The 27,677-nt window shown below is 45.3% G+C and overlaps 1 protein-coding gene across 12 annotated transcripts in view; it reads left to right on the top strand.

Annotated features, from left to right (window-relative positions):
• Ten-m (teneurin transmembrane protein Ten-m) overlaps positions 1 to 27,677 on the top strand; it is a 514,620-nt gene that overhangs the window by 475,796 nt on the left and 11,147 nt on the right. For 6 of the 12 annotated variants that reach the window (XM_077400001.1, XM_077399997.1, XM_077399998.1 and 3 more), the window contains 8 exons: positions 13,316 to 13,498; positions 18,649 to 18,733; positions 20,490 to 20,653; positions 20,984 to 23,716; positions 24,492 to 24,781; positions 24,953 to 25,199; positions 25,998 to 26,372; positions 27,044 to 27,379. In XM_077400001.1, the coding sequence (XP_077256127.1) occupies positions 13,316 to 13,498; positions 18,649 to 18,733; positions 20,490 to 20,653; positions 20,984 to 23,716; positions 24,492 to 24,781; positions 24,953 to 25,199; positions 25,998 to 26,372; positions 27,044 to 27,379 (4,413 nt within the window). The remainder of the gene's footprint in view (positions 1 to 13,315; positions 13,499 to 18,648; positions 18,734 to 20,489; positions 20,654 to 20,983; positions 23,717 to 24,491; positions 24,782 to 24,952; positions 25,200 to 25,997; positions 26,373 to 27,043; positions 27,380 to 27,677) is intronic. The other 6 variants (XM_077400008.1, XM_077399999.1, XM_077400002.1 and 3 more) reach the window with 4 other exon arrangements.

The following is a 27,677-nucleotide window of genomic DNA, read 5'->3' as shown; positions in this document are numbered from 1 at the left end:
GATTGTGTCATTATCGATGGACAACATCGGTTTTTCCTCTCTCTCTCTCTCTCTTTCTCTTTTTCTCTTTTTCTCTTTTTCTCTTTTTCTCTTTCTTTCTTTCTTTCTTTCTCTTTCTCTCTTTGAGAGAATAAGACGACCACAAACTTTGATGCAGCTCTGTCGCGGATTGCGAGATTGAGCAATCTTCTCGCGGTTTCATCCCATTGCGCGACATGCGAACTTGAACTTTTCAACGTGGTTGACGCTGTTTTACGGAACTTCGAAAAATCGGACGTGTCGGACAATGCCGTGATCCTGGGATTGATGAAGTTATGTTAAAATATAGCGCGACGTGTTGAACTGTAATTAAAGATTCAACATTTTAACAAAATAATAGTAATTGATTTATGTTGTTGCATTACTAGTATACTAAAAACAACTGATGATCGATTTATTGAAGTAATTACAGAAAAACTCGTTAGTATTATATCATCAATGGAACTTGTTCCGTTTCGCGCTTACAAAATATGCCGCCAACCACTGGAAAATCCCAATTTATGAAAATGGAAAACTTCATGGAATTTATACGAGCTGAGCTGATATCTATTTTCTCAATTTATGAAAATGAAAAACTTCGTGGAATTCGTACGAGCCATGCTATCTATTTCGGGAAAAAATATATAATTTAGCATTCCATTCCACAGGTTATGCGTTATATTTTACAAAGTATACATCAGAGTAATAGGCAGCGCTTATTTACAAGATTAAATTCCTCATATAGGATTCGTTATAGATATCATATATCTGTGCGATATTATATAATGTACATACAATATAATATACTATCTGTATCTATATGTTTCTCTCTCTCTTAACGTGTCGTACCGAGTTTGTTTGCTTACCCCGCATCTTGTTCCACGGTATCGACGAAGCTGCCATTTTCCTCGAGTAGTCGAGGAAGTCATTTCGACCGAACCGTAAAACGCATCGTACCATGCCCGGCCAAACTTTAATACATACGCCGCGGCGGATGCCGCACTCGAAATTGAGCAATCTTGCACCCCATGAAGCTATCCTGCATCGCAAACTTGCAACTTTGGTATTCCTAGAGTGCCTCGGCCACTGGGCAACTAATTTAGTGGTTTCCTTGGTACGAGACGAACTCGACACTTTTGGTCGCGAAATTGGTATTCCATTGGTCCGTAGGTGCCATCGCCGTTTCTCGAGATAGGAAATCTTACCTTTTAATCTTATTCCAAAGGCCTCTCTATTATGACTATTTTAAAACGCGGATATAAATTTATATTCAAGACTAGAATTAATTGCTTAACATAGTTATCGTTTATGTAACGGACTTCGTACTTTAATATTGCAGATTAAGATATGAATATATTTAACGTAGTACAAAGTTAGTCGTTAAGTCGCCAATGAATATTATCAGACATAAACAATGTAGTGTGCTAAAGCTCTCTCCGAATATATAGTGTTACCGAAAAACGTAACCGATTTAACAGAATCATGGCTCTTATTAATAGCGCACAGTTGCAACGGATATCGGTTATCCGTTCGCTCGCGAGCCGGTTCGGAAAATGTGATTGCCCGAGCAAAAGTTTGGGAGCGGCGGAATCTCAATGGCATAAGGACGGAATAAGGCTGCTTTCGGGAGGAGGGGGGGAGGAGGACGAACGACCCCTAGGATCGTCTTCTACGACCTCCTCTCGTCTCGCGGCGGGCCTCCTTCCAATATCCACGAGCTGCCAAACGCAGGATCTCCTCCTCGCCCACGTCGCCCGCCACCCGTCTCGAATCTCCTATACCCTTCCTATTCCCTCCCCTGCTCCTATCCCTTACCTCCCTCGCCGCTTCCTTCCTTCCTCCCTCCTTCCTCTTCCTCCGACGGGCAACCTCTCTGCCTCTTCTCGCTCTATCCTCGCCAAACGGCCGCACGGCATCGATTTTAACTTCGGCTTTGTGGATTTATTTCGGCCCCGTGCCTTAACCGACCCGAAAAACCCGTGTGCCGGCGTATTTCTGTAAAGAAATAATTTCCTTTCGCGCGATTACGGTAGAGGAATGGCGACGTGGGATCGGGAAAATCATAAGGGGGTAGTACAAACGTCGTGCGTACCGCCGGCAATAAATTTCGCCGTACGATGCGCATACAGTTATCGCGCCGATCTCTCGAGCCTTTCCTACATGAAATTCCGGGATGGCAGCCGATAAACATTTTACGATACCTTCTGCTCCTTCGAGAAAACGGGTTAACTTTTAGGGTTGCTAAACAGATTTATGTGACGAGCAGTTGATACAGTTGCGCGCATATTTATTTTTTTCATTTTAAAATTTGCTGCAAATCTGATAATAAGCGCGGCGCTTGCAATTTTTGTGTTTGCACTTTCTTATGCTTGTCTAGGAGTGCCAGAAAAAAAAAAGAACGTAGAATTTCCTTCTTTACTCAATTTCAAAGAGGGAGTCTTCAACTCCGTAATGCAATTTGACTTAGAAGTAGAAATCCGGTGCATTGTGGACATAACAGATATCGTTGCGGACGTCATTGGCAGATATCCCGGGCTATTTCGGCGAAATCTATCGACCTATCGGCGCCTCCTATGAGTGTGGCCCTATTCATTAGGTACGTTTGCCGCGCGAGAAATCCGGATTCGAAAGTTTCTAAGAGGAGGAGGAGGGGGTTTCAGGAGGAAAAGAGGAGGAAGTGGAGGAGAGAGGAATCGGCGCGTCCTAAATCACTCCTTTCTTTACGTAGGTGTACTAACGACTTTGCCTCCTCCGCAGCCTGTAATTAATAGTCGGACCGCGTTCTCCGGGATCCTATATCACCGCGAAGAGAGAGAGAACCGCGCGAGATAGCCGTAGATCGTATGGGATCGTAGGACGTAGATCGTAAGGGCCCGATAGGCTCTCATGCCGGTCAAGACCGATCGAATGAGAACGATCGCCGTAAGATTTCCATCGACTGTTAATTGCGCCGATTAACGAATACCGACGTCGAAATGCCGATGGAGGAGCGCGATCGGTTAACACCCGTATGTTCGTTGCTGATTAATTCTCGCTCTTTCTCTTTCTCCTTTCCTCTCTCTTCCTGCCTCTATATTTCTCTCTTTCTCCACGTTTCTCAGGTAAGACCTGCTAACCCGTGTATAGATCGTAGATCTCCAATTGCCCGTGTCGCCCGTGTCGTATAAAGAGCCGGGGGAAACGTAACACGGGATACGCTCGTCGATCTGCGCGAGATACATGGGTAATCGTTAGCAACACTTTACGGCCGCCGCTATTGCGGTAAAACGTAAAACATTATATGGGGGAGCTCCATTAAATGACCGGTTAATAAATAACTGCCGCGATATATGTGCGTGCGCGCACTGCATTCGGCCGCGGAACGACTTTCCTGCGGGAGTCGATCTCCGTGTGTGTCGCCCGATTACGCAAAACCCGGCGTAACTATCAAGAATCGTACACTTACTATTCAGTTCGCTGATTAAACGATAGCGCGAAATGCCTGAAGGTGCTGCCGAGATACGTTTACGGCGCGGCGCCACGACTGTTCGTACTAATTAATTTCGCGAACGTCGTCCGCTCGCAGTTAGTCGATGCCTGATATTATTGCAAAGTCACTTAACGAGCGAAAAAGATCATTGCTTTCGCAATAAACCTTTACGACATCCTAATAACGAGGTACATAAATATATCGTCGGTATTACATGTTATCTTTGACATATCGTTTTGCATGCACTCACGTTTGTTCAAATTGCACAGGTATATATAGGTTGACGTTACCTTCTACTTTATTGATACAGACCAGCTTAGATGATCTGAAATAAATTTGACATAAAGACCTAAACCTATATTACTTACTCTTATTATACTTATCTGTGCAAATAAAAGCGCAGGAGAATTCAGGGGAATATCGGTATACCCGCGATACAGCTCTCGCATTATCGGTTAATGTAGCAATTCTCTTGGGACGAGGGACGAGCCGGTATCGATGATACTTAGCCGACGTCCCGAGCCGACCGCTCACTCGGTGAAACAATAATGCGACTCGCTCGGCGATCGAGAGGCACCGATTCGCCGACGATTGCGAACCCCGTAGCCACCCACGCGTCCTAGATCGGCGGGATCCTTCGGCGGGGTCTTGCGGGACAATTTACTCGCGACGTGTCCGTGTAACCGGCGTGTAACTGGCGCGCGTAAAGCGCGATCGTATACGAGACTTGCTATCAAATCGCGGCGCGAAACGCGGCGTTTCACACGATGGTCGGCGCGCAGATATTATGACATCCACGTTGGAGAGAACAGAGAACTCGCCCACGCGCGCGCGCGCGCGGGGGGAGAGATCGTCAGGGCACGATCATCGATCGGCGATAATGGCTGACGACGCGAACACGTGGGCGAGTTACAGGCTCTCGGCTCGGCCGACTCTCGACCGCAAAAGTTTGCCGATGAGAACGGCTTACAGGGTTACTCGGAGTGTTAGCGGTGTTTCGGTCCGATGCGTTTCTTCGGTACCAAATTGCAGCAATTTTACAAGCGACCCCATTGCCGTCCGATGTTCGGAACTTCGGAATTGCAGACCGTTGCGATTCGGCCCGAAGATACTTATCATTCTCGAGCGTGATTAACGCGCAACAATGAACGTAGACACGTGAACGAACGAGGCTCCGATCGCTTTAAGTAATTACTAATAGCGCCCGATTTTTAACCGCAGAGATATTACACGGAGAAACAGCACGTTCCAAATTATTTTAGTCGATTGTTCAACGCGCTCGTAACTTTGATCGAAATGTTTATAACGAGAGATGCGTTTTGGACTGGAAGCGGGCATGCGAAAAAAATTTCGAGTTTCAACTCACGTGCGTCTTCTTAATTGGCGTGTTAGGGGACGTAAAACCGGTCGTTCGTTGTATGTACGTTCCGCTCGGCGATCGCTCGCGTGAACACACACAGCGTTTTCCATGTGTTTTCGGTTCGCCGATGCAGCCCGCCGAAAACAGGGTACCAATTATATCGGCCGCAATTCCTGATGACATCCTGCACTTTGCTCGCGAACACACTTTATGCGCGATCGGTGCTCTCAATCGATAGGTATCCTTCCACGACACAGAACTTTCGCGTGAGCAATTGCTATGAATTAAAAAGTAAAAGATGTTATTATCATTAAAAATTAATATAAGTTATTTCGTGCACTCTTATATTATCTTATAATACGGTACAAAATTAATGAGATATTATTAAGATTGAGAGCGATATTATTAAGATTAAATTATTGAGTATACCTTGAAAGACAGTTTAAACAGGGTCAAGTTGATATTCACGTCCTAACGTGTGGTCAAAATGTTACTTCTTATCATGTAACATTTTACAGTGCAATGATATTAACGATTAAAGGAATTAAAAACTAATTTGATCAAAAGTCTTTATTAGGTTGTAGACTACTAATATTATAAAACTATAGAATATTATAAAAACTATGTTGTATGCGAGATTCATGCTGTAAAACTTATTTCTAATGCAAAAAAAATAATCACTCGAATATTATTCAGTTTGACTTGAAAGAGAAAACCGGAAATATAAGATTTGCGCTATTTGACTAATAACAATTTTTATGCATGATGTCAGGGATATCCTGCGAGCTTTCACATGAAAGCAAAAGATAGAGAGAGCAAAAGATAAGGGTAAGGGGCATTCGCTCGAATTCACACGATCAGACGCTTTGATTTTCGAACCGCCGTTTCCCGTCTGGAAAATGCCTCGTCTTTCCACGCTCGGCTTAGTCTCGCCTTTCGAAGGAAAGGATCGCCGAGGGTGTCGTATCGAGGTGTTTCGCGGAGGTCCACTCGAACACACTAGACACGCCGGACTTCCTGGTCGTAAAGACAGCGAAAGAGAGACGGAGAAGAAGGAAGAGAAACTAGAAGACTAGCCCACTCGCGGCTCTTCCACTACCGGCGGCGCGTGCACGCCACATAAATTCTAATGGGAAACGAATTAAGCCGCCCCATTTTCTCACCCTGAGCCCGAAACCCGGAGCCTGGAGCCCGGAGCCCGGAGCCCCTTATTTTCGCCGAACGTGAAAAGTTTTCAGCGTACTTTCGCGGAAGGAGATCCTCTTAGATATATCGTACTTAATGCAACCGCCCTCTTGCACGTTACACGTACGTGCGTAATAGCTCTCTAGGCTGACACACAGAAATTTTCCGGACCATGTATCATCTAAAGCTTCGGCTTAAATACGACGGTATATTTAGGGTGAATTATATTATACGTTTCAAACTTTGGCGGATACCGGACGTAGTTATCACGGTCCGATGAGAAAACGTATTAACTCTTTGAATTCACATACATCAGGATTAAAACAGATATAATTCTATCGGTTGCACAGTTTTGCCGTGCTGCGTTACTAACGAGCTTTCCCGATTTCAGTTTTCCTAATTTAGTGCCGTAAACACGCGGCGCAAGTGCAGGAACGTTATTAGTTCACGTACACTTTTTGTGAATTCGCGTCTCGGTCCGTAGGCGAGTTTTCATCGCAAATTTCTTCTGAAACGCGCCGACGAGATTTCAAAGAGAGAACGCGGGACAAGTGCCACGCGCGCGCGCGCGCGAGCGCATTCTCTCTCTTTTTCTCTTTTTCTTTTTTTATTAGCTACCATTTATTTCGACTTCCGTCCTTGTTAACTCTCGCGGACTTGGCCGCCGTGGAAAAGCTAATTTCGATTTTCCAGGACACCGGCGTGCCGTGAAAAATCCAATGGTCGAGCTGGGCGGCGGGAAAGCGTTCCACGAATTCTCGCTGCTCTCCGACTTCGCTCGGTCTATTCCGCTCCCTTTTTATTTTCGAGCCACGTAAATTCTAATGGGAAACGAATTAAATCCTTTTTTTTCCTCTCCCTCTTTTCCCACCTCTTCCCCTCGACGGATCGCTCCTCCTCGTGGAGTTTCCACTTTGTCCGTAGGAAAAACGAGCGGCGGCACTGACGCCGACGCCGACGCCGCCACGCCATTCCGCGCGGTTTAAGGCCGCCGAGAGATGCGATGCTCGACTTCGTGGTACAGATGTTAGTGCATTCGAAGTTACACGGGCGTGCAAGCTCGTCCGAAAGCAGGGCCGGCGCGAAAGATATAGTTTCACTGCAATAATGAATCAACAAAAGTTTCTATCTCTCTTATATGAATTATATTAATAAAAGAAAGACAATATACGCAATCATGATAAATTAGTAAGAAAATAATTGAGCATAAGCTCAATGAAGTGATGAAGCAACTTGATTATAATGAATAATAAAAAGATTATACGAAGCTCAAAATATATGACATTAAAGATATCTGTCTGCATTTGATTGTATAACGTACAGTGTCTGATTAGAAAAGATACTTGAAAAAATGATATATTTTATATTCTCCCCCAGGTTTCATCGAATCTCCAGCCGGCCCTGTCCGGACGTGTATGTACCCACGTACGCGCGAAAATGTATGTAACACGAGGGTAAGGGACGGGAGTTCACATAGGGCGTAGAACGAGCGCGAGGGTAAAGAACCGCCGCTATCGGCCCTCCGTTCATCCCCCTTCCGCTCTTTCCAACCCGCCCGTCGTCTCTACATCGTGTCTCTCCCTCTGCACCGCGTCTCCTCTGACTTCCAATTAAAACTGTTTCGCCCTACCCGAGCTCTTTTCCCCTCCCGGGGAGAAACCGGCCGGCCCGCCCCTTCATTTTTCAAGATTTTCCTCTGATGCCAGAAGGAAACGAGAGAGAGTGAGTGAGAGAGGGTTTCGAGGAGGCTTTCCCTTCGCTCTCGGGTCACTTGACGGCGAAAATCTCCTAACGAGACGTAATGCGACGACGTCGCGCGCGCACGTCCGACCCACTGATGAAACGAGAGAACTCGATTCGCTTCTAAGGAACGAAAACGCGGGGATTAGTAATGATTATTGACATGCCGTCAGCAGGTGGTCGCGATTATTAAAGTAATGAAGATATGGATATCTTCGTGTATGATTGGAACAGATAAATATATTTTATTTTAAGAATTAAATTTATCTTTTTTATAAATTATAAATATAAAGAATACAAAATAAACAAAAATAAAATATATTTTCATATATAATAAGTGCTATAATACGATCGAGTAATGATATGATATAATGATAATGACATAATGTGCGATGTGTCCGACCATACCGCGAGACAAGACGGCCGGTAGATCGTGATCTTCAGGAACAGGGATGGATTCAGGGAAGATCTTCGGTTACGTAGAAACATGATATTTCATTTTGCCCAACATCCTTAATGAGACTAATTGCGCGCGTAGTTAAGCGTTTTATCGTAATTAAATTATGGTAAATTGATACGAGCGCGCGTGCGTGCATGCGGAACATGATGCAACGAGCAGCAGAAAATTTTTGCGAAAACTTCCGGATATTGCTATAAATTGCAAACGCTACCCGATACTACAGCGACGTAGTGATTCTCGGAGTAAAGTGGTTGTTCCACAAATTCTGGGCATGGCTTCCATAAGTTCTGGGGGTAGCACGAAGAGGCTGCGACGGCGGCATCGGCGGTGGGGTGTATGTACGTAAACTCAAGATAGCTCAACCGCTTTAGGATTCGCCAGGAACCGAGAAGCCTGGTGGATCTCCCGATATATCCAACGTTCTGTGTTATGCGACGAACCAAAATAGCGTATATCCGTTCGATAATATTTTTATAAGATTCTCTCTCTCTCTCTCTCTCTCTCTCTCTCTCTCTTTCTTTCTTCTTCTTCTCTTTCTCTATCTATTTATCCATCTATTTATCTATCTATCTATCTTTCTATCTCTATCTCTGTCTCATTTTCTGTGCGCACCTTATTATTTGATATGATTTAAGTGATTCGGGATACCCTTCCGTTCGAGAATACAGGACATGGATGTCGATTATTTTCAGCTTCGCAGAAATTCAGTTACATCGTCATAAGTTTAAACGATCTCACTTTGGTTTGTTAAATTGGTGAGTAGGACAGCAGTTCGTTTCGAGCTTACGCTATTTCGCGTCTTCGACCGAAATGTTTGACTGGTTTATCGATATCTGCGACGAAAATAGACACCTTTAATTATTCATATACTATATAACTTCTCATAATCTTAAAAAGCAGCAGTGCTAGAGCTATATTTATTTGACATGAAGGAAGCAAAAGTGTCGTTTTGTAAACTTTCATTTCGAAGGAGTCAAACTCGCTATTCTCACAACTTACAGATACATTTTCTGAAAATCCCAGTTACGTGTGCACGCACATACATTTAATGTAATTATAAAAAAGTTACATAAATAGACTTGAGCCATGGAGAAGTAAGGCAATTTTGTTTTAATTTCTTACGGTGGATTTATAAAACTACGACCATACGCGAAGCTTCTCACGCGACTGCCGCTGGCACGTGGAAATATACGCAGCTTTATCCAACGTGCGATATAGTATTAATTCGTTTCGCTCCGAAAGCTAATCCGGACACGAGACTAACCCTTGTTCATTTTCTTCGCTCTGCACCCCAAAATTCGTCCACTCTGCTTTTTGATACGTGACCAGGCTCCCGAATCGTTTGTTCACCTTTCCCGCCTTTCCCCTCCTAAATCTCCGTAGATATTGCTACGATGTTGCTTTATACGGCATTTTATCCCAGAGAGTGGTTTCACATGAGTCATACTTTTTCGGCGAAAATAAAAGCGGTGGCTATACTTTTTATCAGAAACAAAAATTCATAATTTGAATTCACGATACACCGCGAGTCATTTAATTTAGTATATTAATTTTTTTAATTTTATATTTGTATAATTATAAAATTGCTATTAATCCTCGCATATGAGTAACGTTTAATTAAAGTAACGGTGTTTTGTTGCCAAATTTTATATACATATACATATGTACATATACACACATCATACCCATATATTAAATGAATAACATTGACTTGACGCACACATAAAATCTGTAGAAATAATATTATTAATAACGAAATTAGATAGATTTATCGCTTAAAGATTTATTATTTTGATGTTCGAATTAAAACTACGAAGAGGCATTTGACGTGATCAGATTGCACATCGCACAAGGTGAGCAGCGATCAATTGCTCTCAAGATCTAACTTTCTTTCCATATACGGTCGTCCCAGTTAGCTTTTCCATATCGAAAGAACGCCTCCAGTGATCCGAAGACAATCTGACGATCTGGAGAACCTCTTGATTCTACACGGCGAACGCTCGATCCGTTGGGGATTCTCCGTACCTGAGGATCACGGAAAAAAAAAGAAGTACCTTCTCTAATAAATTCCATTAGGCATGGGCTCTTGCGCGTAAGGGCCCCGATATTATGTTACGCGTTTTGACGCACTCTCAATGGGCACGCATCCATTACGTCGGCCGGGTGTGCGGCATCGGGTCCTCGAGGTCAGGGACTCATTCAGCCCGGGGTCCTCTGTGACGACGTGTTCTTTTCGTTGCCCTCCGCCCTTAGGGCTCTTCACGAATGTGGATTCAGTCGCGCGCAAACCAGGCGAGCATAATTCGATTCACGGATGCTTCGCTTCTTCCTACCTACCCGCGTGCGCGCATCCTTTGTCGCGCGATGCTCATCCTGGATACTGGATAGCGGCGTGCAAGATCCCGTGCCCTTTTGTCGATGCTCGAACTTTCTCTCCTGGTCCTCCTCGGTCTGTTTTTATTTATTCTCCTCGAATGACGACAACGACAACGACAACGACGACGACGACGACGACGACGACGAGGAGGAGATTCTCGTTCCTTCTCGCGTACGCTCAAACTGTTAAAACGGTGAGAAAAGGAGCGACGACGAAGACGACGACGGGGTGAGATCCTTCAAGTAACTGTGTCAGGACAATACCCACTCCCGCCGATCTATTAGCAAGAATAACGACGTGCCACAGACTCTTCTGCCTCGATGGCTCCGGCAAGGATGAATAGACTGGCGCGGCTCCTGTCGAGCGCTCGAGCTCTTGAGTTGCGCAGACGTTTCGTACGTAACGAACGGATTCTGGGGTTAACAAGTTTCAGGTATAATAGAAACGGTTGACAAGGCGCACTGTCGACTATATAGTGTCCGCTTCGCTGAAATTTCTATTAGCAAAAATTATGACGACTCGCGACGCTCATTTCGCAGCAGCACCAAGATAATCATTTTGATTGAGAATATTTTTTAAATGTAGATCTACATATACGTAAATTTAATATCGCACATGCTGGTTCTACAGCTTGGGCAGTACTGTTGCATTAATTAAAATTTAATCACCTCGAGTTGGGAAATATTAATATAAGGATTCATATTTGATCGCGCCGAACACGGATCCGGGGTTGGGAAGGAAGATATACAATAAAAGAGTTTCACCCATTCGGGATATATATTATTAATATATGATTATTATTAATTACGCCGATATATATTAATTGGTTCCATTGTAAGCACAGTTAATTGAGTACCTATATATGTAAAAGGAGTGTTTTTCCGAGATGGGTTCTGACTTTTGGAAAAGGGGCACCGTTGCCCTTGAAACGTTACGCTAGTTTACGCGTCTCTATACCTTCGTCGATGGACCGATGCACATTTGTAGTAATGCCAAATGGTGCCTCACCGAGAAAAGGGAGAGGGGGGAGACCAAGAGCGAAATGTCGAAACTGGGAAAGTTCGGTCGTAAAAGGGTCGAGTGCTCTTGGTTGAACCAAGTCGTGGGGGCCGGAAGGAGGGCAGGGGAAAGGGTCGCGCAAGCGAAGCACGAATCGAAGTTGGTAGCTACGGCGAACGGGTGGAAGGAAGGATGAAGGGGAGACGAGCACGCGATTAGACGAGATTGAGAAAGTCCTTTGTCGTCGCACGGGATAAAACTTTTTCCTTTTTTTTTTTTTCGTCGCTCTCCTCTCGCACCCTCTTCCTTCATCTTTCGCTCGCCCGGTCCCCCTCGCTACTCCCCCTGTCTTCTTCCGCTCACGCCGCCTCCTGTTGCGCCCTTTATCGTTCAATAGGATATCAGGCGACGTTCGTTACGACTATCAGAAAAAGAGTACGAACGAATCCGCCTCATTGGCTGGCACTCGATGCAGAAAAAGCGGCTCGAATTTCTTGCCGATATTCCCATACCGGATCCCTTCGGACTCTTCGCTGACGTAATGCCCGAATTCGACTATTTTCGAATGACAACGATCGGACTGGTACACGGTCACACGTCAGAAATTAAAACTGGAGATTTAAATTTGTTCTCGAAATATATTAACGAAGAATACCTAACGATAAAATAAAGTGATATTTTAGAGAAATATCGCATATTGGAACAAAGTAAACCGCAAGTAAATTTCTCTAACGCAAACGCGAGTACGTACGGCGCTGCTTAAAACTATCCGACCGAAATTTAACTTCGCAACTGCTTGCGTTTACCTCCGGTGTGCATAAAGCCCGCTGAATATTACAGTACGCGTCTAGCTATAATCTGCTAACGCTTTCGTAGGAAATATCGAAATAAATAATGAGACGGTCTCTCACATCGCGAATCAAGGAATCGCATCAGGAATCGTGGCTGTCCATTTTTAATATCTCCCAACTTTTTAATCCGCGACACTCCGCAAATCCGCACCGCTGCCTCGCGTTTGTGTCAATGCTCGAAAGCGAGCTTTTGCTGGGGCTTTGGCTTTAAAAAAATCTTGGCTTGAGAAATCCTAGATCGCTCGCGGATAGGGTTAGCGGTGTTCCATCTTGCCATCCACCCCCGGCGACAGTCGCGGTGTTGGGGCGTCGCGTGTGAACTGTGCCTAATCTGTGAGATTGACTCAACCCTTCGCCAGATGAAAACCGAGGCCGGGGCCATCTGCCCTGGATTACTCGGTGCGAGCATTATTAGCCTCGAGACCGCCAGCCGCCCTAGATTCTAGGCGAATCCTCGCGTCGTGTCGACCCGCCGTTTTTCTTACCAACCGTCAGAACTAACTTTATTCCGAGACAGGTAATTTTTTAAGAATGTCTCGTATTTTCAGTAGCCATTTATTGAAGATAATTCTTTTCGCCTCCTGCAATCTTCCTTCTCGTAGCAATTTGCAAGGGTTGATTTTTATTTTTATTACATCAGCGACCAAGGACGAAATACAAAGGCAGAAAAAGTCTGCCTTTTCAAAAGGGAAATTTCACGGGCAAAGGGTTTCTTAAAGATTCTTTTTTTTTTGACATTTTTATCTCTGGACTTCGAAATTTATAACTCTGTTCCCCGATCCCGCGCAATTAAGAAAGATGTTAAAGGGTGTCCAGTATCTCCAGAATGAGCGTGCCTTTTCTTTTGTTGTTGCAGGGTGTTTGTTGGACAGTTCGGCACCACGGGGCCCGCCTGATGTGCCACCCCGTAACCCCGCAATGAGCCGGCTCAACGGAAGACCGCCAGGAAGTCACGCAGCGAGCGATCACGAACGCGATCCCGATCTCGAGCCATCCTGTCTCGTACGCACCCCATCCGGTAACTTCTACAATATACCAAGTGAGTTCGCAGGCAGGGATCGTTAAGTCTGATTTAGTAGAGAGAAGGAATGAGAGCGAGCAGTCATACAGAGACGTGGGAAACAGCTTTCCCCTTTTCCTACGTCTACGAGTACCTTTGGCCAATTTAAAATCGATTCGTTCTACACGAAACGGAAATTACACAATAGCATTTTCACATTTTTAAAAATATTAAATACACAAAATATTTAGATCAGTAAAGTTATGTTATTTGTTAAAAAATGAATTGCTCGAACTTTTCTTATTCTTAATTGTTTGTGTTAATGTGTCTATTACTACGTTTACGCGGAGTAAATTATCGTAAGTTACTACAAAATCCCGTTTACGCGAAGGAATTATCGTAAGTTACTACAGAAGTAACGCTCGCGTAAACGTAGTATACAGCTTGAGAATTATCGATCTTTGTATCTTTGTTAGGAAAATTATCCATTGTACAAGATTGGTCAAAGAATCTATAGATGATAGTTTTAATAATACTCCGTACATTTTCCCTTTCATCTCCGTCAAAAGATTCGCGATCACCATTATCTTAATTAAGGAATATTGGCCCGAGAATTTGTTTTTCTTTTTCTCTCTCCCTCCTTCTCTCTCTTTCTCATATACATTCGCTCACTCACATACCCGCACACACATCTGGTCAGGTAGTCGCGTCACGAAATGAAAGAGACTATTTCCGTAGCTGTCCTCGTTCTCTCGTATCTCTCTAAAGCATCGATTTATCTTCGCGAGGATACAAATATGAAACTCCAATGCTTTTAATAGTATCACGTGATTAACAAACAAATATACATATATCAACGTAAATACGGATAAATATTTGTTAGGGAGAAAAACGCGCCTTTGCGAGCACAAGTACCCTGTTGTGGGCCGGTGGGATGTGTCCCCCCCGATAATGTCGGCGATGTTTGCGCCAAGCCGTCGAAAGAAGGCTTAGCAAAGGACGACGGCGGGTGACATCTTTGACGAGGGTATACGTCGTAATCAGTGGTAACCAATGAGAAGATCAGCCGAAGGGAGGAGTGTCGATAATTTTTTTAACTTCTTTTTGTACTCGGCGCATCTTATCGTCCCCAGGTTTTTTTTTTAAGACTTGACTTGAAAGTCGCGTTACGTTATCCGAAATTTTTCCTTTTTTTCAACAAACTTTTCGTATACGCCTTCGTCTGTTTGCCGAAGGATTCCAGAGATATCCCTCCGCTTTATCTTGGAAAAGCAAGGCACGTGATAACGCCGCGCGGCGATGCGCGTGTTGCGCGTGAGAAAACGCGGTTTCTCGTGAAATAAAAGTTCGAAATAAAAGTCGAGACTTGTTGGAGTAGCCTCGAGACTAACTTGACTCTAACAAGCCGAACGATTCTCAAAATTTAGTCGCCGCTGATTGGTCTGCGCGGAGAGCGAATACGAGTCGGCTTGCCAACTTAGTCTTTCGCGAGTTCTTCAAACTTACGCCCGCATAGGCAAATTAATTACAAATCTAATTTAAAGGATCGTAACATGAAATAACATTGTATACCGGTGGTAACTTTTCAACAGAATAAAAAAGAGATGTTATACAAATGCTCAGCACTGGTAGATAGCAGTAACTATACGAGAGGAAGTAATAAAAAAAGCAACAGAGAGATCGCGAACATTGGAATCGTGACGTCGCGAGTCGTTTGATCAAATTTTATTGTTTGAGCCAATTATTTTAATATAAGTAATATCGGCCGCGATGTTATAGTTAAAATTTAACTTGACCTTTTAGAAATTGCACGAAGATAAATGAGCGATATATATCCATATGGAGAACAATGGGCGAAACACGAACCCTGAGCGACGGCGAAGGACAAATCCCTTGACAGTTTCACTTGTCCTTTGCCATACCCACGCCACCGAGCGTACTCGCGGAAAGAAAAGGGAGCCTTGCGGCGACATTTTTCCGAGGTACTCCACCGACGCGTGGTATCGACTACAGAGAAAACAACGGCGAAACCTAAGCTTTTCTACGTATAAAGTCTCCCCCGGTCCACTCGGCGACTCGGGAAGTGTCCGGCACAAATACTCGGGCACCCGGTGACACGCTCCTTTCCCTTGTTCGGCTCGTCGTAAAGATTTTTCAAATTCCATGGTCGAGCGCCGGGGTTGACTTTTCCACCGATGCGTTCTCTGTGCACCCTGATGTTTTTCTAAAGCAAACGTGGCTCGCTTCAAAGGTTTCTCTCTAAAATCCGTGGGATAGGTCGAACGGTGATTTACGAGCCTTACGATCCTTCGTCTTATTGACTGCCCGGTTATGACACCGCCTGACGCTTATGGTCGTCTGCATAATGCTTAAGTCCACAGTCGAGATCTTCCTTCCTAAGAGCCACTTGCTCACGCAGTGAATTTGCTCTCGTTTTTTTTTTTTTTTTCGTTCGAGTCTACCTAAAGTAACCTCTAAACTCGTTTTTCTGTTATAATTATGAGCTGCGTGATTGGTGTGTAAAGTGAGAAACATATTTATGTGCCAAAAGGACTACGTTACCTGGACAATACTTGTGTGCACCTAATAAATTGATCTCTTCTGTGTTTAAAAGTTTACTGCGGGATTTCTCATGATCGCAAATTGCAACGGTACGTAATGAAAGAGAAGCATTTTAATTCGTGAAATACTTAGTTAACTTTTTGCAAAATATTTACATTTTGCTGTCTCTAATACTAGATATTTTTGCTAAATTCTTTTCGTATATTTTTCGTTCGAGAAAAATTATCTCGCAGCTCTCGACTTGAAATATATAGCTCAATATTATCGCGCAACCGGGATTCTAGTCCTTTAAATGATTTGACACGGCCAACACGGCTCCAATTCGATGCGTACTCACGTTCAACCCTTCGTCAAAGCTATTCTTCGCGTAAGGATGCCTCTCGCGAGCGCATCATCGGTGGTAAATCACCTGGCGGGTCGCCAATTAGAATGGATTCTCGCCAGCGAACCGCCGATTAGCAGACATTCCCCTTTAATTCGATTCCGGGCGATGGAGGTCGCCGTCTCGTGCGCCTAAGCACCCCGGAGGAAAATAAAAACGAGAAAGACACCCTCCGGGTAGAGCCCGAGTATATCCCCGAAAATCACCGTAATCACCGATATCTGCCTAAATGGCATAATCACCGGATTTCGAGGCCGGAGCGCCAACACCTACAATTAGCGGTGGTGGGGTCAGCATCTTCGGCTCTGGGGCCCTCTTCTCTTCCCACGCCCGCGTTTTACCGTTTCGCCCAGGTATGCCTAAAGGTGCGGAGGAACATTAGAGTTGGACGAGCTCAGCTCCCCGTAAGAAGACGAAGGGGCGCTGAAGCAACCAAACTCTGCCTCGCTCGCTCCTCGTATCGAGCACGTTTCGAAAAAGGGGTTTCGTGAAGCGGGCTCGAGACGAGCTAAGTGTCAAGAACAACAAAGCTCGAACTCGAATGCCGCTTGCGCGCGTAAACGTGTAAAGTGGCTCATTAATATTCAAAACGCTGGAGCACTGCGTTTTAAATGCGCACCGCGCTACCACGCGCGACCGTATCTCGACGCGCGGAGAGACCGAGAGAGAGAGAGAGAGAGAGAGAGAGAGAGAGAGAGAGAGAGAGAGAGAGAGAGAGAGAGAGAGAGAAGTACTCGAGTTAAACTTCCAAAATTAATTCACAGCTTGTTTCAAATGTAAATACATTTCAACGTGCTTATTTCTATTTTATTAGTTATTATACCTGGATTTAAATATGTAATTCTGATTTTTTTTCCGCGATATTTTTCCGCTGACTATATAAATGTTCAACTTTTTTAATTATTATTATTATTATTTTAACCGCGAATGAATGTAAAAGTGCGCGTTTTGCGAACGAGCTATTTTATCGCGACTAATATTAACTCTAATATTTCAGTAGGGTATCGCGAGAGACGTAATAGAATTCGTGTTACTCCGCTATTTCATGCCCGAAACTTGTGTGCTCGAGGTTCCCTCGGTTGAGGATTAACGCGTTAATACCACTCGTGCATATTGTTGCGAGAGTGTGATCCCTCAGACCACCGCCATCCACCACTAATCATCCAGTCATCACGACGTTCACCATCGTCCGTCAAATATGCGGAATCGCGTATACAGGATGTATACCGCCTCGATTTCCGAGATCATACCTTCCGGAGATCTTGAAAGATGACAAAAGAAAAAAGTCACGATTTCCAATGCATTATACTACCAAATTAGCCTCTTTTTGAATAGAAGCCCCTTTTTTTCCTACGATTTCTCCTCGTCTTCACACAAAATCCTCGACGGTTTTCTAAGACACGAGAACGCATATACGCAGGCTTCCCTTCGCGCGGTTGCTTGAAATTCAAGTCGAAACCGCGATGAATCATATACTTATCGATTCAACAAGAGCCCCGCGACCGCCTGACGCGTGTGGGGAAACGCGCGCGAGTGGAAAGACGTTCGCGTCTAGCATCACAAAGAATCGCGTCTGGTCGTTCACCGGGGGGAAAAGCCTCGCCGCGCCGTTGAAAATGAAGAATCGACACGCTCTCTCTGTCGTAATTTATTTAACGGTCGGCCACGCCTCGCGCGCTCCATCAGCCTCCGCGCTCGAGCGCTCCTAATTACACGTTCCGCGCGTAATCGGAAATGGCCGGCGCGAGGGTAAACGTAAGCGAGGGGGGGGGGGCGCGATTATCCCGACGACGGATTGACGGCGGTCATTTTTAGCCCCGTCAAAACCGATAGAGATCCCACGTCAAAACGTAATACGTGCTGTCTATTAGCGGCTCTAACGATATCATTTACCTCGGTAAATCAGTTAACTTGATAGAGCGGCGGCTAATCCCGTGCGCGCAACTTTAAAAATTGAGGAATAAAATGCTCCTCTCGGAGGCGCCAAGTGTGCGCGAGCTCGTCGAAAAAGCTATCTTACCGCCAATTTTCCGCGTATATTATGACGCTTCCCGTATAATACGATTTCGTATGCATTACGTAAAATGTAAACTACATCGCGCTGAATTGCATTTACATTTTGGACGGGCGGGGGGAAAAACCTTGACGGGGCGCCCACGTTGTTTCCCACGAGAAATTTCGCCGATCTGTCAGACGCGAATATAACAAACTGTCTTCATTCTCTGTTTTCTCTTCTCTTTTGCAGAGATACCGAAGAATGAATACAACAACAAGAATCAGTCCACGGGGAACAGTCCAATAAAGGTGGAGCTGCAGAACAACATGGACAGGTAAGAGCGTTTACCGCACTCGCACAATACTTTTTCCCTCCCCCCGCCGTGGCGGCGAGGTGTCCTCGATGGTGAATGAATTGGACCGTCGTCGTCGTGGTATACCGAGCAGAGAAAATTCGTGTTCCGAAAACCGACACATGATCGAGGCTAAACGAATACAGGGCCGCGCGGGCCGACTTCTGTTCCGCCGCTTCTTTCTTCGTGCCACTCGAGAGATCCTCATGAATCATCCATTCATTCGGTCGACTCGCGGCACAATGAGTCAATGTTTGAGCGTGGATTGTCGTACCTCAAGAAAGCGTGCGTCTCTCGCCTACGCTCGTGACGTCCGCCCGTGGAAAATCGTCGGTCTTACGGGTTCTTACGGTTCTTACAAGGACCATTCGCCATTCGCCGCAGATCCACAGAGAAGAGCGCGCCGCGTCGAAAACTTGCAAAACGGCTGCTACCGCGAGAGAGATTTCACATCGTGTTTACGAAGCCGGTAAACGAACTTCCTTCGGCCGCGGGGAGAGAGAAAGAGAGGAGAATGGAATTTGATAACGCGCCACCCTGGGAGCGAACGGAGATTCGAGTTTCTCCGCTTTTACGGTATGCAAATTTGCTAAATGGCATTAACGCCCCGGCTCGAAAGTTGAGCGAGTCATTTTTAAGAGATTGAATAGAACGATATTGAAGTAATACGAAATGAGAAAACTAATTTGATAATAGCCAATGCTAATTTTCGGCCGATCCGGCGAGTGCGCAATGTGATTCGTTTGTACCTGCATTAATTTGTACATCGTGAAATTTTTTGACGTTTTACGGAAATAGTAAAAAATTACGAGAAACGGCATGATCCAATATTCTTTTTTATTCGCATAAAATTAATATTTTACTTATATTTATTAAAAATCAAAACGTAATATCCTGAAAATGTAAATGTGATAAAAGCGAAGGGCTTAACGTTCAAAAACGTAGGATATTTCAATATTGAAACTTTGTAACGAATAAGTCAAACATTTTGACATTCGGGGGGCTGCAAAATGGGTAATTCAGAGGCCGGAAGTTTCACTCGGGGAAACTCCAAATCGTCCGCTTTTATTTGGTTTGCGCGATAGAAAAAAAATGCGCGTCCAATCCGCGTAGAATCAACAAGCGGGAGAGAGGACGCCCTGGTAGACGCCGCTTGGTTCACGTTTTTTCTATTATCACCCGGTGCAACGAAAGCAAACGCGCTTTCCTGCTCGCGCTTCAGAATCCGACGGTTGCGTTTAAATATTTTGGTTAGACATTTGTGAGTTACTTAGAAACGGCGGCACGACGCGGCGGCGGTGGCGGCAACGTTCAATACAAACACACTCGAGGGCTGCCGCTTTTCCACGGAGGTATGTAACGAGCGAGAATACATTACGAGTTTCTCGAACGTCACGAGGGAGAGAGCGGGAGAAAGAGGGACGAAACTCCACGCCGTACCGAAACTCCGAGAGTTCGGCCGCGAACGTGCCTGAAAATTGTACCGAGGTGCCGAATTCCACGGCGGTGTTTCTCTAATTACAATGGCGGCGCATCGAGAAATTACGCCGTGTAACGGCGGGTTCGGGTATACGGACGGCTATCTAACTTTTCGGATAAAACAGCGGGGGATAAAGATTAATCTCTGACCGCTAATGAGCGGAGGGGGGGTAATGCGCGTGTTCAGCGGGATCCGCTGAACCGTCGTGGCGGGAATTTACATGCGGCTGGCTACAAATCGACCTTCATCGGTTTTCAGAGTACCTTTACCTTACGGGCACGCCCCGTCGATGATCCCGATGAGGAGACAAAGCATCCGCTGTCATTTCCGCAAGGGAATCGATTGGTGCAGCTGGAAACTAATTGCCATAGTAGTAATTATGCTCTCGCTCTGCTTGACCGCGGCATTAACCTACGTCGCAGGTAATTATTCGCATATTGCATTCCGAGCGATCTTTCTTTGCTCTACGAAATATCTGTCTTTTACATCGAGCGCGCGTAATCTTGAGTTAGAGATTTAACAGCTCTGTTTAAACACGTTGCTCTTAAACAACGGATATCTGAGAGACGTTTCTAAAATGCAAAAGTTTCTTGAACGCGTCGTTATTTATCAGATGTATTTTAGATCATTTTTTAATTTTTGCGGGTGAAATTTGATCTTGAAGCGATCGATATGGCGTAACGTGAAAAATAACATAACGTAATGTTTGATAAACTAACACTACATCCAATCCTAATTGATCCCTTATTAAGCGTCGAATTTAGTGAACTGGTCGTACCAAGGCACGAAGGCGTGCACGGTCCTGGTGGGCGAGAACACCGACGCCAAGCCGTCTTCGGGCGAGACGAACAAGACGTCCACATCGTCCACGTCGACGTCGTCGCAGTCGAGCGGCAGGACGCGGCAGCAGTCGTCGTCAGGAGGTAGTATTAGCACGTCGGATAGCATGTTGCTAGATGGTGTTGTCGTATACAGCCGCAAACGTAGGGACACGTTTAACGAGCATGCGTTGCACCAAACTGTCGCGCCACCACCCCCTCGTGACCCCGAGGAGCTGCCCTTGACCCCGGCCGCTCTCGCCGAGGCGGAGACCTCGGAGTCCGGGCAGCGGTCAGTCCCGTTGCATGAGGAGGAGTTTCCTGGTAAGGTTGTGCATGATCCGGAGCATGCGGACGGTCGGAATCCGGTGAGAGGAGCCATCGACCGCTCGAGCGAAGCAGCTGCCGTGAACGCCGAGGACGCGCCGCCGGAGTCACCGGGATCAACAGCTTCCTCGCGGACGGTACAGCTTGTCGTGAATGTCTCTTCTACCGCTACTAACTACTCGTACGATCGTTCGACTCATACCACTGTCGCTGTCGATCATCTCGCCTCTTCGTCCTCTGTCTCTGTCGGCTCTGGCAATTCTCTCGCGTTAACTTTCGTTCGCCAATCGCCCCGTAACGAGACGTCCGGCACGACCCCGCGATCATCGCCGCAAGACACTTCTTCGAGACGCACCCCGAAGTTCCCGGCCGTCGACGGTATCGACGTCGTCGCCGAGACGCGGCATCAAGAGGTGCACGCCGCCTCGAAAGTCCCGATGGCGAAACTCAGCCGCGATGACTCCGCGGATTTCGTCCGCGATACCGATAACGCCGGCACGTCCGAAAGTTCGGACATTGCCGAAAGCAGCACCGGCGGCACCGGGGCTACGACGTCTGCATCCGGCGCGGAGTCCGCGAAACTTGGCGCAGATAGCACCGACTACGGCCAAGTAGTCGGCGGAATTGCAGAAAATGGCAGTAACGTTTTCCCCGTCGATTACAGTGATAATATAGACGATGGCACTGTAGAGCCAACGACCGTAACAGAAATACACTCGAAGGAACTAACGGAGAGCCAACAATCGGACGTAAGTAATTCAAGCGAAAAATTAGTTTCCGTAGAAATGGATCAGAAAGAAGTAGATGCTATCACAGTTTCGCCTAGTATGAGCGTAGATAATGAAACGGCGCTTAATGCTCTACCGAATCAGGATGAGAACGTCGAGAAATCTGTGGAAGACGTAATCGAGGTTGCCGAAGATCGCGAAGACGTGTCTGAGGAAAAAATTAGCTCGGACGAAAATGAGAGGTTGGTCACTTCTGCAAAAAGCGACGATATCTCAAAGACGATAAATATTACCGCGAAATCGGTAGAATCCCAGACATCCAGCATCGTAAAAGAAACGCGGGAGCTCTCCAGAGAATTTACCTCTTCCGAATCCGAGACCTCATCCAATATAACTAGAACTTCCGAGCAATCTGAGGAACTGCAACGAGACTATCCCGTCCCGATTTACAGCTACGGGCAGGACGAGGTGGAGATCGTCAACCTTCGTCACAAGAAACAACCCGTTGAAACCGCAAAAGCGGAACGCCCTGTTAAATCATCCGAATCCGTGAGTCTCAACAACGATGTAAAAATGAACGCCGCTCTTCGACAGGATCGGAATAAAAACGATCCACAGATTGTCGTGAGAGAAAAGAGCGACGAAGAGTTTCTTCGGAAGTTTAAAGAACAATTCCACGAGGCGTCCATCGATGCTGAAGAATCCATTGAAAATTCCCCATCGATTAAGACCAATTATAACTCCCCTTCAGCGGACATGAAACCTCCCCTGCATGAAACGGTGCATGATTCATCGGGCAACGCATCACCCGGGTCCTCTTGGTCCGTCCATCCGATGACCCAACGCGTGCAGATCGTAGAGGTACCTGTATACCGCGACGGTCATTCGCAGCCGTTGTCCTCGTCCTCTTCATCGTCCTCATTCTCATCGTCATCGCATCGAGTGCTCATAAACGTAACGATCGCCACCGAGGACTCGTCCGCCGTTTCCTCGAGGCCGCTGTACGTCCTGTCGGTGTCGGTGCCGACGGAAAGCGGCGCGATTAGCCATTCATCCGGGAATAGCGTCGATCAGGTGCAGGTGCGCACGGCCGAGCGGCTATCGGAGCCATCCGCAGCAAGCATGAAAAAAATCCCAGCTAACGACGAAGAATCGATTGACGCGATCGATACGCGATTACCGCCACCGCCGCAGCCACCTGCCTCGCCGCCGGCGCCGATCTGGGCCGGCGGCGAGTGCGAGTGCTCCTGCCCCTGCATGGGCTCATCCTCTGACGAGTGGGACAACTTTTCAGCGATCGACGACGACCTCGAGCAGGAGCAGCTCGAGAGCATTAACTCCACTCTGTTAGCCGAGAATTCCCCCGAGGAGCCGGGGGAGAGACTGACGGATAAGAGGGACGGAGAGTCATCCGTGAAAGATTCGGTAAGGCCTGACGCGACCTCCACCACCGAGGACTATTATCCTTCGTCGACAGACGACACCGCGGTGAGTGGCGAGTCAATCAACGATACTTCCGCGTCAATTTACGAGCCGGAAGTAAGCACTGATGCGTGGCCTTGCTCTGGGAGCACTCCGCTACCCCCAGAGCCCACTATACTGATTCTCGAAGGTGAGGCCCCGTTTTCTCTCTTTCTCTGATCTTTGATCTTTTCTTCCTGAATCACTCTTCCATTTTCTTCTATTCTGATACTTTTACTTTCTGTGTTTTCCGTCTTCGCTGATGCTGATGCTCAATTCTTCGCTTGTCGTTTCACTCGTGGACTGGTCAAAAGCGAGTTTACGCTGATTTGCCTGTACTGTTGTAGTCATTGTAATGTGTTTTGTGGTAGTGGGTAGTGTAATTTACGTAGATTATAACGGTGATGTAGTTTTAAGTCACCAGTATGAATTCCTTAATAAATTCCTGCACGGAATGTCCCGAATTAATTGTTAGCGGTTGTAACAGTTATTGTTGATGCACAAAAGTGCGTATTATTTTCAAAAGAAAAATAATTTTCACCGCGGTTCCATTAATTGTGAAATAACTGATACTAAAATTAATCGATCCGTTTAAAAATGAAATGTATAAAAGAAAAGATATAACGCTCACGTAACCAACATGCATAAGCATCCATGCCTAGACTTGGGTATATTTCAAGAGTGAATTCTTACGTCTGTCGGATAATGTAATCTCGATGCTGTGTAACTTAACGCCAATTTTGCTCTTTTCCTCTTAAAGCCAGCTGTTCGGTACAAGTTGCAGTCTAGGCAGTCACTTTTTGGTAGTTGGATTACGCAATTAATTATACTAAAATTACTAATGACGATCTCGACTTACATTATCCAACGGAAACTCGAGCTTCCTCAGTCGTGTACATGCTTCTGATTGCGACTTCCGTCCGTAGGTGCGCGAACCTTCCCGGCGAGGTCCTTTCCGCCTGACGGAACGACCTTCGCTCAGGTCGGTTTAGGACAGAAGCTCAGCAAGGAGATACCGCCGTACGGCTACTGGAACATGCAGTTTTACCAATCGGAGGCCGCCTACGTTCGCTTCGACTACAACATCCCGCGTGGTGCGAGCATCGGCGTGTACGCGAGGAGGAACGCGCTGCCCACGCACACGCAGTACGATCTACTGGAAGTTCTCAGCGGCTTCAAGGCTCGGACCACCAGGGCGTCCCATGTTAGTGTTATTGTATGTGCCGCTACCCCATTTTTATTTCACTTTCTCGCGTAATATGCCGATAATCTCGGCTAGAGAATGTCTTTTTTTTTTCTTTTTTTATTCTCCCGCTCGACGACGAATACGCATGTATACGTGATCAAGTGGTGACAGTTTAACTTCAATTTCCGATGACTTTCACAGCCTTCGATTAAGAAGGAGGTAACCCAGTATATGGAGCCGGGACATTGGTTCCTTTCGCTTTATAACGACGACGGAGATCCTCATGAAGTCTCGTTCATCGCCGTAATCGCCGAGGATATGACGCATAACTGCCCAAACGGTTGTAGCGGCAAGGGCGAGTGTCTTCTCGGTCATTGCCAGTGCAATCCTGGTTTCGGTGGCGAAGACTGCAGCGAGAGTGTCTGTCCCGTTCTTTGCAGTCAAAGAGGTGAGCTTGTCTTACCTGGTAAAAAAATATTCCCGGGTAAAAGTTAATCGTTAATCGCCTTTTGTTTGTTTTAATCGTGTAAATATCGGTTTTACAATAATTTATATTTATTTTGATATATTTTTGTTATATTGTTTTATATACTATGTATATCTGTGCATGCATATGTATTATTATATAAAATTATTACTATAAAAATATTGAGAAATCTGATAATAGGATTCAACCGTTTAATTAAAATAACATTAAATTGAAATCCGTATTGGAATTTTAATAAACTTCAAAAATCGGTTATTGGTTACGGGTTTGATTAAAATCCTATTGAAATAGAAAGAAATAACGATTGGTAGGTTTTTTAACCGATTAAAAAACCAAGTTCCGCGCGGCTTCGTTTATTGATTTCTTTTAAATAGAAATCAAAGCCGATTACGTTTCACTCGTTTCAGTATTGCACTTTTGCAAATACTCGCGATACATGTTAATTTCCTGGGTGCTTGGTACGCCAGTTTCTCCCTCAGTGCACTCGCGAAGCGATACGCAGTTGTGTTTATTTACTGTGAATAAAATATAGTAACTTATTTTTCAAGAGAAGTACATTAATGCACTCTTGTAATTTCTGGATCCAATCAATTGAAATACAAATATTTTCTATGTCGATCAGTTACGGCGACAATTTGCGTCTTATCGGGAGCTTTAATCTTTGAAAGTCTCTGTCCGAAATCAAATTTGCGAGTTTTGTGCGCATAAATAATTCTCGTTCGCGTCCCGTCAACAAATAATCCCGTCGTTTCGATTTAGGCGAGTACATAAACGGCGAGTGCCAATGCAATCCCGGCTGGAAGGGCAAAGAGTGCTCCCTGCGACACGACGAGTGCGAAGTGCCCGACTGCAACGGTCACGGGCATTGCACCAACGGCAAGTGCAATTGTGTACGCGGCTACAAGGGGAAGTACTGCGAAGAGGTCGACTGTCCACATCCGACTTGCTCGGGCCACGGTTTCTGCGCCGAGGGAACGTGCATCTGTAAAAAGGGCTGGAAAGGAGCCGACTGCAGTCAAATGGATAAAGAGGCACTGCAGTGCCTGCCGGACTGCAGCGGTCACGGGAATTTCGATCTGGAGACCCAGACCTGCCTCTGCGAGCCCATGTGGTCCGGTGATGATTGCTCGAAAGGTAAGTGGATGAATGAGCGAACATAATTATATTTCAGAATATTTTACATCGAACAAGAAGTAAAAATAACATATGAATATGTCATTTTTCAGTTTATAAAGATTAAAAATAGAGTAGTTATCTGTATTGTATAGTAGAATTAAATATATGGGAGAAAAGAGATTAAAAATTAAAAGACAGTTTTTGTTAGTTTTTTTTTTCTACAATACTTTAAAAATGGTATCTTTTTATTGGTTTTTTTGTAATTGATCTTTTTGAAGGCATTTTAAACCGACTCATTTTATCTTTTGACATTTATGCGTTTATAAATTTATTTTAAGAGCTAGCAAGCTGGTCGAAATTAGCACATTGAATAGATGTCTATGTCGACCTGTAACATTTAAAATCAGCGAAGTAAACGCGATATGGAATTGGGTTAAGAGTATCGATTCTACTTTCGGTGAATTGATGATTCCTGTGTTTCCAGGTTTTTGGATGGTGACAGAACTTACGAAGTAATTTTTACGAAACTCCCGATTAACTGTCCACTTTTCTAGACCCCCCCTCTCTCTTTTTATTTACTTGTCGAACGATCATCGCTTTGCTTCTGAGTGTCCGCTTGGACTAACATACTTTCGTATTATTCCATGCACTTCGAACAATCGTTTTAAGCCTCTCGCTTCGTGTTTCAGAACTGTGCGATCTTGATTGCGGGCCTCACGGGCACTGCGTGGACAACGCCTGCGACTGCTTGCCAGGCTGGTCCGGCGAGCTGTGCAATCTGAAGCAATGCGATCCTCGCTGCAACGAGCACGGACAATGCAAGAATGGCACGTGTCTATGCGTCACCGGATGGAACGGAAAACACTGCACGATGGAGGGCTGTCCAAATTCCTGTTCCGGCCACGGACAGTGCAGGGTGTCGAACGACGCGCAGTGGGAGTGTCAGTGCTATAACGGCTGGGACGGCAAGGATTGCAGCGTGCTTCTAGAACAGATATGTAACGACGGACGAGACAACGATAAAGGTACAGCGTTTAAACATTGTTTCATTTTTTCTTACATTAATTTAATAGTAAAAGAGAAACTTGATTATTATATTCTTGTATAATATATTTCGTAAATATAATTTAATTAAATTCAAAGTTAAACGATAGAAAAAATGAACTGAAGGCTAAAAGAGATAATGCAAATTGGAATTTTAGATATCTTGTATTTGTTTAAATAGTATTTATAGTTAGAATATTTGTTCAAAATGAAGCAACCGCCCGAGGCTGTCATCAGTAAGTATATCTTTTTCTTGCGACTTTAATGAAAAATAATGTA

This window comes from Temnothorax americanus, unplaced genomic scaffold (assembly GCF_048541705.1).
Source record: "Temnothorax americanus isolate GAGA-0224 unplaced genomic scaffold, ASM4854170v1 Scaffold13, whole genome shotgun sequence".
Classification (NCBI taxonomy): Eukaryota; Metazoa; Arthropoda; class Insecta; order Hymenoptera; family Formicidae; genus Temnothorax; species Temnothorax americanus.
Note: the sequence above shows the minus strand (reverse complement) of the source record. Positions and strands in the feature narration are given on the sequence as shown.